At 39.7% G+C, this 13,271-nt stretch overlaps 2 protein-coding genes across 2 annotated transcripts; both read left to right on the forward strand.

The window, feature by feature from the left end:
• The first annotated feature begins 363 nt into the window (after positions 1–363).
• LOC131681197 (uncharacterized) lies at positions 364–888 on the forward strand. Its single transcript, XM_058961906.1, has one exon. The coding sequence runs from the start codon at positions 364–366 to the stop codon at positions 886–888; it is 525 nt and encodes a 174-aa protein (XP_058817889.1).
• Positions 889–3,944: 3,056 nt separating this feature from the next.
• LOC131686062 (protein Daple-like) lies at positions 3,945–12,127 on the forward strand. Its single transcript, XM_058970191.1, has 8 exons — positions 3,945–4,277; positions 5,354–6,351; positions 6,408–6,699; positions 6,758–8,482; positions 8,544–8,782; positions 8,838–8,913; positions 8,973–9,253; positions 9,310–12,127. Exons 1-8 carry the CDS (start codon positions 4,227–4,229, stop codon positions 9,839–9,841), a joined length of 4,194 nt encoding a protein of 1,397 aa, XP_058826174.1. The 5' UTR covers positions 3,945–4,226; the 3' UTR covers positions 9,842–12,127.
• The last annotated feature ends 1,144 nt before the right edge of the window (positions 12,128–13,271 follow it).

The raw sequence follows: 13,271 nt of genomic DNA on the forward strand, positions 1-13,271 counted from the left end.
GTTGCGTGCAATGTTTTTGCGTTGCGTGTAAGACGTCAAAACGATACAGAAAAACTAGCCCTACATTTCACAAAACGTCGAACCAAGTGGATCAGCGTAGGACGTTTGTTAAACAAAGCTGATGCAAAAATGGAAATTAAATGCATTTTTTTTTCAATTGATGCAAATTTGTTATACATTCTTAGAGTGATCTGCCCCTAGATCAGAGCTCACCGACGTCCTCAGCCAGGGGCAAGAAAAAGCCACCGGAATAGACAACGTTGGCTACCCACTGCTCAAAAACCTGCCACCATCCGGAAAAAAGCGTTACTCCAGTGCTACAACCGAATCTGGGAGGGCGGGTCCCTCCCGAATTCCTGGCAGATGGCCCTAATCATCTCGATACCCAAAAAGGTCCAAAGAACTCTCACTACCAAAGATTTCCGGCCCATCCGCTTGCTCTCCTGTATTGGTAAAACTCGAGTGAATGGCCAACAGAAGATTAATGTTAAGAATGCTAACATTCTGGAACAATGCCAGCTGCTGGACTGCCGGCAACACGCGTTCCGAAAAGGGAAGGGCACAGGATCGTATCTGGCATCCCTGGGAGAGACACTCGAGCAGGCCAAAAGGGACCATCTGTACACAGACATCGCCGCTTTTGATATATACAAGGCGTACAATACTGCGTGGCGCGAGGGCATGCTCCGGCAATTTGCACGTTGGGGAATCCAAAGAAACCTTGAAAACCGAACATTCTGTGCCGGAATCGGCGGCAGCGAATCCGGTTTCTACACCGAGGAAAACAGAATGCCCAAGGGATTTGTCCTGGCGGTCACTCTCTTCTTTATCAGTATGAACTCGATATTTGCCACCCATCCCCCCCATAGTAGTAGTTGTGACGGGTAGAACCAAGGGCAGAACTCGCATCAAACTTCAAGCTGTAGTCAACGTCATCCTCAAATGGGCAACCCCAGTAGGTTTCCGGTTTTTCACTACCAAAATTTTCTACATCCATCTTTGCTCTACTTACACCCCCCCCCCCCCCCCCGACACGACTAGCCGATTGTCTACACGAAGTAGCCGACCATCCTCGGAATCACTATGGTCACTAAAATCTCTTTTGTCTTCCACTTCCGGAGGGTGAAAATAGAATGCAAATGGCTGGCACAAAAAAAAATCGCCAAGCACCCGAAGTGCGACAGGAACACCGCACTTCGGATAAGCGAATCTCTGATCCAAAGCCGGACCTACTACGGTATAGAGATCACCGGAAAAATATCGAAGGGATCGACCATAGCACACCAGCGGAAAGCACCTGCGTGGAGGCCGGCGCACTTTCGTTCCGCTGGAGAATCGCCCTCGTAATTCTTCGGCGTGCACTGGGCATTGTTGAGCGGTCGTATGGAAGCAACGAGTCCTCAATATTGTAAACGTCCCGGGAAGTGTAGGAGAACTTCACAGGAGCTACCCTACCCCCAATCACCCGGCTACACCAGATATGGTCCAGTCTGGGGAACGTTCAACCCCCCACATCGACACATCCCTGCCAAAGACCCTCCGGGCCGAAGCAGTCCCTGAAATTGCTCGGGAAACTTATAATCAGTTTGTACAGCGACGCTTCCCCAATTATACACACATCTACACCAACCGATCGAGGAAGGACGGAGAAGTGGGAGTCGGAGTCAGCAACGGTCAAACCGGCTCTTATCCGGCTTTCGCCCAAATGCTCGGTGTTCTCTGCCGAAACAGCAGCAATCGCCTTGGCCTAAAAGTCCGGGGATACCGCAAACTACTATCTTTACGGACCCCCTATCGGTGCTCCGTGCACTCTAGAGCGGCCAGTCTCGTCATCCCTTCAACCAGGCCATGGATTTCCGGACACGGCAGCATACAGGGGAACGCCGAAGTCGACGCCCTGGCAGCAAGCGGGTGGATTTCTAGAAAGACCCTGACTAAGGAAGTATCAGCCGCGGACATCAGCCGGCGCTTTACCGAGGCTCTCGACAGCGATTTCGTTGGGCACTGGTGGGTGACACCTTCAGAAAATAAAGGGACTTCCCGTCAAATAGGACGATCACTAGGACTGGAAAGAGCAGATGCTCTATCCAACGACCCGGTTAGGGAGGGCATTATGCTCAACTTTATTAATGTCATTATATAGGCCAAGACCCAGGACACCCCACCACCGTAGGGCCTCCGCCACTCCCGGACCGGGTGCTGAGGAGAACTCCCGTGGCTCTCGAACACCTGAACTCAACCGACCCACAATCCACCTTAATAAATAACAATAACATACATTCAACAAAATTTATATTTTGGAAGACTTAATATTTATCAAATCACGGTGGACCTATACGATAGTAAAGTTTGTTTAAGGTTGTTTGACCGGTTAATTCTCAATAAACAATACAACAGCTCCTTCTCATTGAATCAGTTTTCGAATCAGTTGTTACATTTGCGCTAAAATTCTTCGAGAAAACATTCCGACTGATGAATGGGATCCGAAACGACTGAGGCAGAGTTGTGAATGAGCTTCAACTTTGTTCTTGGTGGAAACTAGTGGGTTGAATGGAAAGGGCACAAACAGTTTTATATATTTTATTTGAAAACTTACGAATAGGCTAGTGAATAAGTGTTTTAACCCTCAAAAAGGCAAGTTAAAATTGTGACTTCAAGAAGCATCGCTCCTAAGACTCAATGAAGCCAAAAGCCTCTTTTATTTCATTTTATCAGTCAGAGAATCGAAAGTCCGAAAACGCTCGATCAAATTTTTCAAATTACGAGTTCATTGAAACTAGAGAGCTGTAACTAGCCGGGCCTCAGAGACCTCTTGCCTTTTTGAGGGTTAATAATTTTCTACAAATTGTTACCATATTTGCCTGAATGAAATGTGTTTTTATTTTACAACAGCAGTATTATAGTTTCTTCAAAACCTCAACTTTTAATATCTTTCCCATACATTTTCATACGCGTTAGTCACCACCGTAGCAGCGCCATCTCTTAAGTATTTTTGTAAAAGTATTATTTAATTACCGATTTCAAATGTAACAATATGTTTTAAAAGTTCTACTCTTAGAAATAAAAAAAAGTGCTGAGATACTAACAACACAACACTAATCCGCACCAACACTGCCAAACTCAAGCTTCTTCCGTCAGCTGTAAATAATTAAAAAATAGAATTTCAGATGAAATGCATGGATAATGTCTGACACTTAAACCACAGATAACAGACGTTTAGGCTCGATTTGAATCGTGTGTAAATACCCGCTACTGAAATTCCGAATAAATCAGACGTCTGAAACACGTTTGGCAAACGTTTGTAGATGGCGCAGTGATCGATAGAATGCAGTTAGAGTGCAGCTGTCAAACACGTGTAGCAAACAGTTGCGCAGATGGCAATAGTGAAACACGGATTTCCAACGTTTATCAATTTGAAAGTTTACACAGGTTTTTGAAGAAATTTTGTTCTAGCCCAAACGTCTGTTATCTGTGCTTAAACCTTGTACAGGAATCATTCATCGCTTAACAGTAGGTAGTCACAAATCAAAGCGTTCTCTTTCCCCATCCAACAGTGTTGGAGAATTAAAAAAAACTACCCATACCTGATGAAGAATTAAGGTTGGACAAAGAATGGGCAAAAATCGAAAACGAAAAAAGCAGTTTTTTCCACACCGTGTGCTAGATCTTTATAAAAATCAATCAGCTTATGTAGAATGTAGTTACAGTACAGCTGATTGATTTTTATGAAGATCTAACACACGGTGTGGAAAAAAACTGCTTTTTTCGTTTTCGATTTTTGCCCATTCTCTGTTCAACCTTAGTTCACTATCGACGGGTATAATAATCATCCCTCCACTGAATAATTTTTGTTCGTTGAAAGAAAAATGCATTGTTAAAATTTCATTCTGATAGGTAGTGAAATACCTGTGTATTTGGCAACACTAGTGAATGCACCGAAGAAACGAAAAATAGTGCTTTTGGAGTCGAAGTGCAAAGCGGACGGATTTCTGAATGGATGTGATTTTTTACCGTTCCATAAGTGTTAGAAAATAACTCCTGATTTGGCACTCACTGCATATTCCAGACATTGATGGATGTAGTTAATGTGGCCAATGCATTTAATTAATTTTAAAAACGGAGTCGTGCCAGTCAGTATGAAAAGTGCTGTCTAATCAAATAATAAAAAGCATTTTGGTTGTGTCCACTCCAGTTTAGGAGTGTGAGAAAAAGAGAGACAAAGAAAAATGTCGACCAGCGAGATTGAAGAATTCGTAAATGGAGCACTAATTTCGTGGGTAAGTTATAAGTAGATGTTTCTCCGTCAAAATTATGTGTTTCGCTAAGGCATAATAGGCTGTGTTTTGGAAGTTTTGTCAATTTCTGCACTATGCGGTGTTGTAATTTTATTTTCCAAACATTCAACAGAATAAAATGGGGCTATATCAATCCTTGATCGACATTCTAATCTGCAAGAACAATACTTCCTTAAAGGGGCAAAAACCGAGGTTGAAAATTAAGAAAGTTAATTAAATCGGCATTCAGTTGAAAACAAGCTGTTTGCTATATTACTATCAGTATGTTGTATACGAGCAGCGACAATTAAATCGTTTATAATGTGTGTTTATCAATAGTTTATTGCTTATGAAGCATTCAACTAAAAGTACAAACAAGCATATAAATGTATTTATATAAATAGATAAAACGATGGGACGGAGTTTTACCGAACATAAAGATTGACTACCAAGCCAGGTGATGATATGGATAGCACCGAGAAACAGCAGACTCCAGCAAATGTGTATAAAGTATATCAACGCGAATACTCGTATTGTTTTTTTTAATGCATGCATCAGCATCTTTTTATTACGCTATTTTCCTTTCAAATGGCCAATGGCCATAACCCAACTTAGTGTTTATCGAAATCTTTCTTAAGAGAAACCTTCACTAAAACATTAATAATAGAATTAGCCACCTATTGTGAAAAATGGGAGGCAAAATGTAGAACTGCAGAGAAATAACTATGTTTATTTATAAATTGGTATCCAGAGCGATGACCAAAATATTTTTATACTCCAATCGGTATAAAATAATGTCAGCTACAATTCTTGGAAAAAACAATATCTATACTCTTCCAATTTGTTCAACAATTAAAAAAAAAATCGTGAATGGGATGCACTTTTTTCCAATTCATTTGAGTTAATACTAGCGACAATTTACGAAAAACGTATTGTGAAGATACTGCTATTTCTATCACTTAGTCTTCAAATGTCGATTTTAATGTGCATTAGATTTAAAATTCAAAATATGTTCCTTTAGTTCACCTTTATTCGAATTTTTCCTTTAGTTCACCTTCGGTTCAAATTTATATTTTCAGATTGAATCATGCCTCCCGCGGCACGAGATAATAGCTGGCTACGTATCACTGCTGGATGGGACCATCCTACATACTGTGTACCTTCAAATTGACCCCGAACCTCAGTATCATCCGGTTAAGTTGAAGAGTGTGGAAGGGCTTTCACTGATTACAAGTCGCTCGCGGAACTTCGATGCTATAGTACGAAATCTGCGGAACCTGTACGATGAAGAACTTGGCCAGACAATATTGGCTTTACCAGACTGTTCGATTCTTGGTCAATCTCCAGAATCGCGAGCCGGATTGGAACAGATGAAACTATTAATAACCCTACTCTTGGGTGCTGCCGTTCAATGTCCAAATAAGGAAATCTTCATTGCTCGAATCAAAGAACTGGATCTAGATACGCAACATGCGATAGTTGAAGTTATCAAGCAGGTCACTGACAGCCAGACATTAGTATTGACGCAGGAAGCGTTTGATCAGCTTTCATCGGAAACCATGTGCAAACACATCATCCGACTTGCGAAAGAGCGTGATCAGTATCACAGCAAATGGATGTCAACAATCATGTCCGATGCGGATGCGATGAACAGCTCGAGCTCAAAAACGAGCCTACACAATTCTTGCTCGGCAACAACGAGTTCAGCTAATACTCCATCTACGTCATCAGAAAATAATCACCTTGCGGTGGAACTAGCGGATTATAAGTCCAAACTCAGAAAGTTACGACAAGAATTGGAAGAAAAATCCGAAATGCTAATGGAGGTTAAGGAAGAGCTTGACCACAAAAGTAACCAATATGAAAAACTGCGAGTAGAAAGTCAAGATTGGTATTCAGAAGCCAGGCGAGCAGCGGCTTATCGAGACGAGGTGGATGTGTTGCGTGAACGTGGAGAACGAGCGGATCGTCTTGAAATGGAAGTGCAAAAAATGAGGGAAAAGCTTTCCGATGCCGAATTTTATCGGACTAGAGTGGAGGAACTGAGAGAGGATAATCGCATGCTGTTGGAAACGAAGTGAGAAAGTTTGAGATAAAAAATCGTTCAATTCGTTAATTAACCTATTTTTACAGGGAAATGTTAGAGGAACAGTTGCTTCGTTCCCGGAAGCGAAGCGACCAGGTCATGATTTTAGAGACAGAAATTATCAAATTTAAACAAATGTTAAATGATATGTCACTTGAGCGAGACGTGGACAAGAGTAAACTGCAGGACCTATTGGAAGAAAATGTTCAGCTGCAGTTGGCTACCAAGAATTTGATGGCTGGCCCTGAATCAGCGATTAATCAAAGTCAATCAGACACAGAAGAAGATGTACCATCCAACGATAACAGTTTGTCCGAGCAGTTGACCACGAATGCTCAGGTAAGACTTATTCTATTCGAAGTTTAAGTTCTTTGTATTGATCTAACTTCTTTTCTAGTCTCGTGCCCTTAAGTTGGAGCTGGAAAATAGACGACTCCTGGCAGCTTTGGATAGTCTCAAAGAATCGTCCTTCCATGAATCGTCGAATAAAATTCTGGAGTTGGAGAAGGACAAAAAGAAGCTTTCTCTCCGACTTGATCAGGTGCAGGAGAACTGTAACCGACATGTACAGCAAAATTCGGAGCTTGAAAATGTTTTCAAAAATGCATTAGAAGAAAACAAGAAACTACAGGATGCTTTAGATGCCAAGCAGCAGATTCTGGACAAACAGGGACACGATCGAGAACTTGATCGGATACGTCAAATAGATTTAGAAAAGCAAATTGAAAGCCTTACTAAAGATAAACAACGAGTGCAGAATCTTTGCGAAAGCATCCAGCGAAGAACGGCAGATTTGGAGCGTTCGATAGAAAGTAAAACAAATGAAATCCTTCAGCTCAATGATCGATGCTTAGAGCTTAATGATGTTAAAAAAGAAGCGTACGATCTTAATGTGAAGGTTGCATCATTGGAGAGGGAAAATAGTAATCAAGCAAAGGATTTAGTAAAATACAAGGAAATATTGGAACAAAAAGATGTTAAACTCGACGAAACACTAGTGAAGGTAGAACAAAATGAAAAAGAAATTGGTCAACTAGTAAAACAGTTAGAAAAGAATGCAGCAATAGAGCAAAAAATTAAAGATATGGAGAAATTAAACAATGAGCTTCTATCGCAACAAAATATTAAAGATGAAACCATTTCGACACTAAAGAAAGATCTATACAATGGTACTTTAGCAACAAAAAAAGTCAAGCAGAATCTGGAACGGTTGGGATTGAATGAAAACGATATGGAGAAAACCGATATGAATGTTGAAATTTTTGTTGAAAAGCTTTGCAAAAATCCAGAATCATTTAAAACAGTCCGAGAGATCGTTTTGAACGTGGGTAAAGAAATAACCAAATCGGCAGATATTTGTGTTCTCTGCCATAAACAAGAAATTTACACGGTTGAGAAAGATATTGAATTCAGTAACTACAATGAGGCATCTACTCCGAATGATATGGAACTTAAATTAGAACAGTTGAAGCTTGAAAATGCCGGTCTACAATGGGCCAACGAATCCCTCCAGGCTGAAAATGCACGCCAGAAAGTAGAAAGTGCAACATTGGGTTCTCAAATCACCTCCTTGAATACTCAGCATATTGCTTTACAGTTGGCGAATTCACAGCTGGCTGCCGAAAAAGATATGCTAGTTAAGCAAGTTGAGGCCAAAAAGCATGCCTATGAATCTCTCCAGCATGACCAAGTAACGTTGCAGTGTCTTCACGAGCAGCTTAGTAGCGAATATGATTCACTTAACAGCGAAAAAGAAATTCTGAAAAATTCCTATCGTGATCTTAAGACGGAAAATCGCGATTTGAAAGAGCACACACTGGCACTAGAGAAACAGTTGGAAGACTACAAGCTGGAGTTGGCATCGATGAAGGACGGTATCACCAATCTAGCTAATTTGAGAGCAGAGCACTCGAAATTAAAAGATGACTTCCGATGCTTATTTACAAACAGTGAACGGCTCAAGCAAGAATTCAAGAATAGACAGGAACAGTACCGGGCTTGTAGAACTGAAAACAGTCGGCTAAAGCTCCAGAATACAGAGTTGAGCGGTGAACTGAGCAATAAAGTAGAGCAGATTACGAATCTCGAAATAGAGTATACCAAGATGCATCAGCGATGCGAGGTGTGTATGCTAAATTACACCGATGTTTTTTTTTTATCATTTTTATTGTTTCTTTTCCTAGATTCTCCTGCAAATGAATTCCAGTTTAGATATAGACAGGCGAACTCTTATGGATCACGTGTCACAGATTTTAGCTCAGTACCACGAGCTTTTGGCCCATTCTCTTGAGGATAAACAGCACTATCATGACGAGGAAAAGAACTTCACAGATCGTGTGAACAATTTGCACCGCCAAAAGGAAAAGCTAGAAGAAAAGATCATGGAGCACTATCGGAAACTAGATAGTTGTTCGCCGAAAAAGTAAGGTCTCACTACAACGATAGCAGTTCAAATATAAAGTTTATACATTTCACAGGAAGCCATTTGGATTGAATTTCGTCAAAAAAGTGCGCAAAGCAGGTTCAGAACTTATGAATCGTGTTCCTAATCGGGTAAGATAATTATTTGCATGCTCAATTCACTTGTTATAACTTTCCCTCTTCAACTTCAGAATCGTCGTTCTTGGGTAGATGAACCGAGACTAACACAATCGCAGTTCACACTCGGCTCTGAATCTGGGGGAAATGAGTCAGATAATAGCATAGAGGAACCGAATTCGGTAGCATCAGATACGAATCTGCTGCAGAGAAATGCTGTATTGAGGCAAAGTTTACAACGGAAGCCTAACAATGAAGCTTTGAATACAAGTCTTTTAAGAGGAGGCATAAGAAGCAGCTTGCAAGCGTCCCGAAGAGATGAAACTACGCAGGCACATAGGAACAGCTTTCCAGGGTAAGTGAGTACATTTTATAATTGATTTTTTTAATTCCCAATTATGCAATTGCCAGATTCGACACTGGGAACGATGCACTGAATCTAGGAACTGCCGGAACACGCCGTACGGTTTATTTGATGGAAGAAAAAGCAACAAATGCCACTAATTCTGGTTCTAGCACGCCAACAGGTGGTGTCGGTCTGTCAAGCTCTTCGCCTCCAGCGTCGCTAACATCGCCAGCACCACCGCCGTCCGGTGCCAACCCTTCACCATCTCAACCAACAGGTGGTGCTGCAAATACTTCAAATACTTCTAATACAACGTCAACTAGTAATGATAATAATCCCAACACAACGAACAGCAATGATACATTTCTCCTACTCAATCGAATCTCAACGACAACTCTAAAAACAACGGAAACCAGCACACACCCGCAAACGACAGTGGTAAATCCCAACCCTTCTGGAAGTCCTCAAACAACCAACACGGAAACGGTGATCGTTATTGCAGATGATGCTAACAAGAAAGATTCTACCAGCAAGAAACCCAAGAATGATGCAAAAAATCGTGAAAATACTATCTGGTATGAGTACGGGTGTGTATGAGAGTAGTAGTAGATGTACCTTGAATTGAAAAGGTATTTTACTTAAGAGGTTGAATCTCTATAAAAGCTTGACATCTCAATCTATTGTTTACCGTTTGTCTGTCACTGGCATTCCAATCAAGCGCGATGTTAACAGTATCCGAATCATGAAAAATCTCTTAGAATCCTTCTCGAACAAGAGCATCGACAGTTTTCGTGCTCGATTGGAATGTCACTGACAAATGGAAGAAAAAAAAAGATTAATATGTCGCGTCTTTATTTAGATTGAACGCCTCAAAAATTGCAATAGATGCAATAGTCGTATTCAGCTACGGTTCTCCTAAGAAATGGATGTTTCAAAATCCTCCAATCAATGCTCTTCGTTAGACTGTATACGTTGAACTGCGTTCTATATATCTCTATGATATATAAGTTTTATCGTCGAATAACACATTTGTTTTTTCTCCTTTTTTGTGACACGGGCCTGTTGGTCCATATATTACAAAATTATTCTTCGTATTATTGGGTACACTATAGCTAGAAAGCTCAAAACCAACCAACCTTTCTTTGAGAGAACGAATAGTTTTTCATAATGGGAATCTTTCCCAGTTACCAGTTTGATCTTTAACTCCGCATATCTCTTCCTATGAGGATAATTAGTTCAACTGACGTACATTACTAAACTCGTGTTGGATGGCACCTGTTAGTATCCGGTTCTAGTGGCACTGGGATTTACTGGGAGTATGAATACTGTACATCAAGTCAAACCCCAAAAGGACTTCAGACAGAAACTGAGAATTCTGGCTAAAATGACATATCCAATTCTGACTCGCTTTTGTTTCAAATGCTGCTGAAGTTAATGATGCGTATTCGGACTTTTTTCGCATTTTTATTTGTAACACGATGAATAGAAAAAAAAATCACTTCCCGGTCCCGCCTAATCCGGGACGTCTGGTCACTTTACCCCTATCGCTTCACTGGGCAAACTGTCATAAATGCTTACCCATGTGGCTAAATCAAGCGCGTGTTTACATTTTCGTAGAACAATTAAGAATTGTTTTGAAATTTCGGTATTAGGAAGATTATTTTGGACGCCATTATGGCACGTAAAATGCTGGATAATTTTTTTTGAATGACGTCAGTCTCGTTTAAGCACTCCTATAATCTTCACCATTGAACACTTACTTAAAAAGAAAAAAGCGCATTTATAAACTATGATCCTACCATGACATGTTCACAGAAAAAAAAACTCGAAAAAAAACTAGTAGGAAAGCGATGATTAAAAATAGTATTACAAAAGTTATTCTAATGTTAGACCTAAAATAGTTTCGTACTTAGCTTCTATTCCATTTCATCAATGCTTGCTCCATTTACACTCCAGAAACGTTACTATACACAGACTTGGCAGGATTTGTTTGTGCAGTCAAATGAACTGTTGAAAAGTACAGCCAAACGAATATTCGGAAAAGAAAACGGCCCAGTAAGGCCAGTCGGAGTACTGATTGGCTCTAGTCCAAGACTCTGCAAGGTGGCCTTTTTTCTAGCAAATATCTGCCTTTGTAAAAATCAAATCAACCCAATGTGAAAGCACCGTTTGTTGGCTATTTAAAAACCTGCACATCGCCATAGCCTTGCCCGAGGGCTGTTCAAGTCCAAGAAAGTTCAGCCGGAAAATTAGTAGGAATTTTGGTGAGTTCTAGTTAGTATTCCGGTTTCAGTGATATAATTGATTCTAATTAGACTCGGTTGTAGCACTGGAGCCGGATTGGCGGCTCGTTATTCGGCTGGACTTATTTTGGTTGATTACTTGTTTTACTGTTTTTTCTGTGCAAATCAAACTATCAAAAACTAGACAACGAATTATAAATCGAGAAAACCCTATAAAATAGTTTTAAAATGTGCTTTTCAGACGTTTGATAAATACTCTGAGAAACCTTTGTGTAAAATATAGTATAATAAGTATAATTTTTCAAATGTATACAACACTTTGTACTTAATAAAACTTAGTTATTCATGCTTTACTGGTATATCAAATGAATCTCCTAATTATGTATAAATGTGATAAAGTATTATTTACACTACTAATCAACCAGTTGAAATCAGTTCTACAAAGATAAATACATTAAATCGAAATGGTTCCTTTTGGTTACATTTAAAATTCAATGCAGAATCAAATTCCAAAATCTAGATAGTGATAGACTTGATAACCAATACACACGCAAGCCTAAAATATTTATAAATGCAACGTCGATTGCGGTATGATAACGCGTTTGCTGATTGAATAAATCATGAAGTTGAGAATTTGTAATATTTCCCTGCGTTTTCTATGCTAAATATATCACATAAAAGGTTGACTTCAGAATCATCAACCATTGCTTATTTTCTGGCGTTGGGTGGACTAGTTCAACCTTAGAAACCTACTACACAGTAAAGCTCAGCAGGATGATGAGCCGGAACTCTGGCTGGGTTTATTTAGTATTCCGGCTGAACTTTACTGAAGATCTGACATTAAAATCATATCAATGACTAAGTAAATCTTTTAGTTCGATGAATATTTCGTCCTAACTATGACTTTGAGGCAATTCTTTCAGGACCATCTCATGTGACATTTCTGTTTTCATTCCCCCCGAATAGGCTTAAAAACTTGAATTGTAAAATGACGACGAATAACTAATTAGATTAAAAGCTCTATAATTAAAACAAAAAAATAAGTCTGAAGGAAAAGGTGAGCATAGCGTGGTTGGTAAGTCGCTTGCTTTATCCGCAGCTCGTCTTAATTCGATTCTCAACTCTAAGAGATTTTTCTAACCCAAAAAGGCGAATAACCCTAAGGATAAAACCTCTATAATCGAAACAAAATAGTCTGAAGGCATTCGTATAAAATTTATGTTATTTTTCAGCAAAATATGTAAACCATCTACTTTAATTCGTCCCTTCGGCTAATCTGATGAAACCATAGAGAACAGAACCCATGTCTGAACAAATAACTTTCTATTTTATTACAAATAATCACAACTTAAGTTGTTCCAACAACGATTTTTTTGCACACCCCTTGCAATATCACCCCCTGGCAAAATTAATGCTTCTTCGTTTTCATTGATGGACGCCTTTTGGGGTATTCTTTTGGCGTTTTTGCTTGACCCCGAAACTGAGTCAGGTTCTAGCCCCAACCGCTGTCATTTTGACAGCAGTTGGGGTTAAAACTGACTCATTTCACTTCAAGCAAAAATGATGTTAGTTAAATTTGACAAATATACCCTGTATCATAGTAGATTAATTAATTGCTTAGAGAATATTTAAAAAAAAAAATAAATTTATATTTCAGAAGAGGGTTTTTGCCATCATTTGTGTTCACTGTTTCAGTTATTCTTAAAAAAGTGATGAAAGAAACAGCGAAGCATTTTGGAAAATTATTTTGTTGCTGTTTACTTGACGTGTATTATTCCAAGTTT

This window comes from Topomyia yanbarensis, chromosome 2 (genome assembly GCF_030247195.1).
Source record: "Topomyia yanbarensis strain Yona2022 chromosome 2, ASM3024719v1, whole genome shotgun sequence".
Classification (NCBI taxonomy): Eukaryota; Metazoa; Arthropoda; class Insecta; order Diptera; family Culicidae; genus Topomyia; species Topomyia yanbarensis.

Excerpts from the sequence above, each read along its gene's own strand:
- LOC131681197 (XM_058961906.1), top strand. The coding sequence starts at position 364 with ATGGCCCTAATCATCTCGATACCCAAAAAGGTCCAAAGAACTCTCACT.
- LOC131686062 (XM_058970191.1), top strand. The coding sequence starts at position 4,227 with ATGTCGACCAGCGAGATTGAAGAATTCGTAAATGGAGCACTAATTTCG. Across the intron at positions 8,914-8,972 it reads TGAATCGTGTTCCTAATCGG|AATCGTCGTTCTTGGGTAGA; the intron begins GTAAGATAATTA and ends CTTCAACTTCAG. Across the intron at positions 9,254-9,309 it reads CATAGGAACAGCTTTCCAGG|ATTCGACACTGGGAACGATG; the intron begins GTAAGTGAGTAC and ends TGCAATTGCCAG.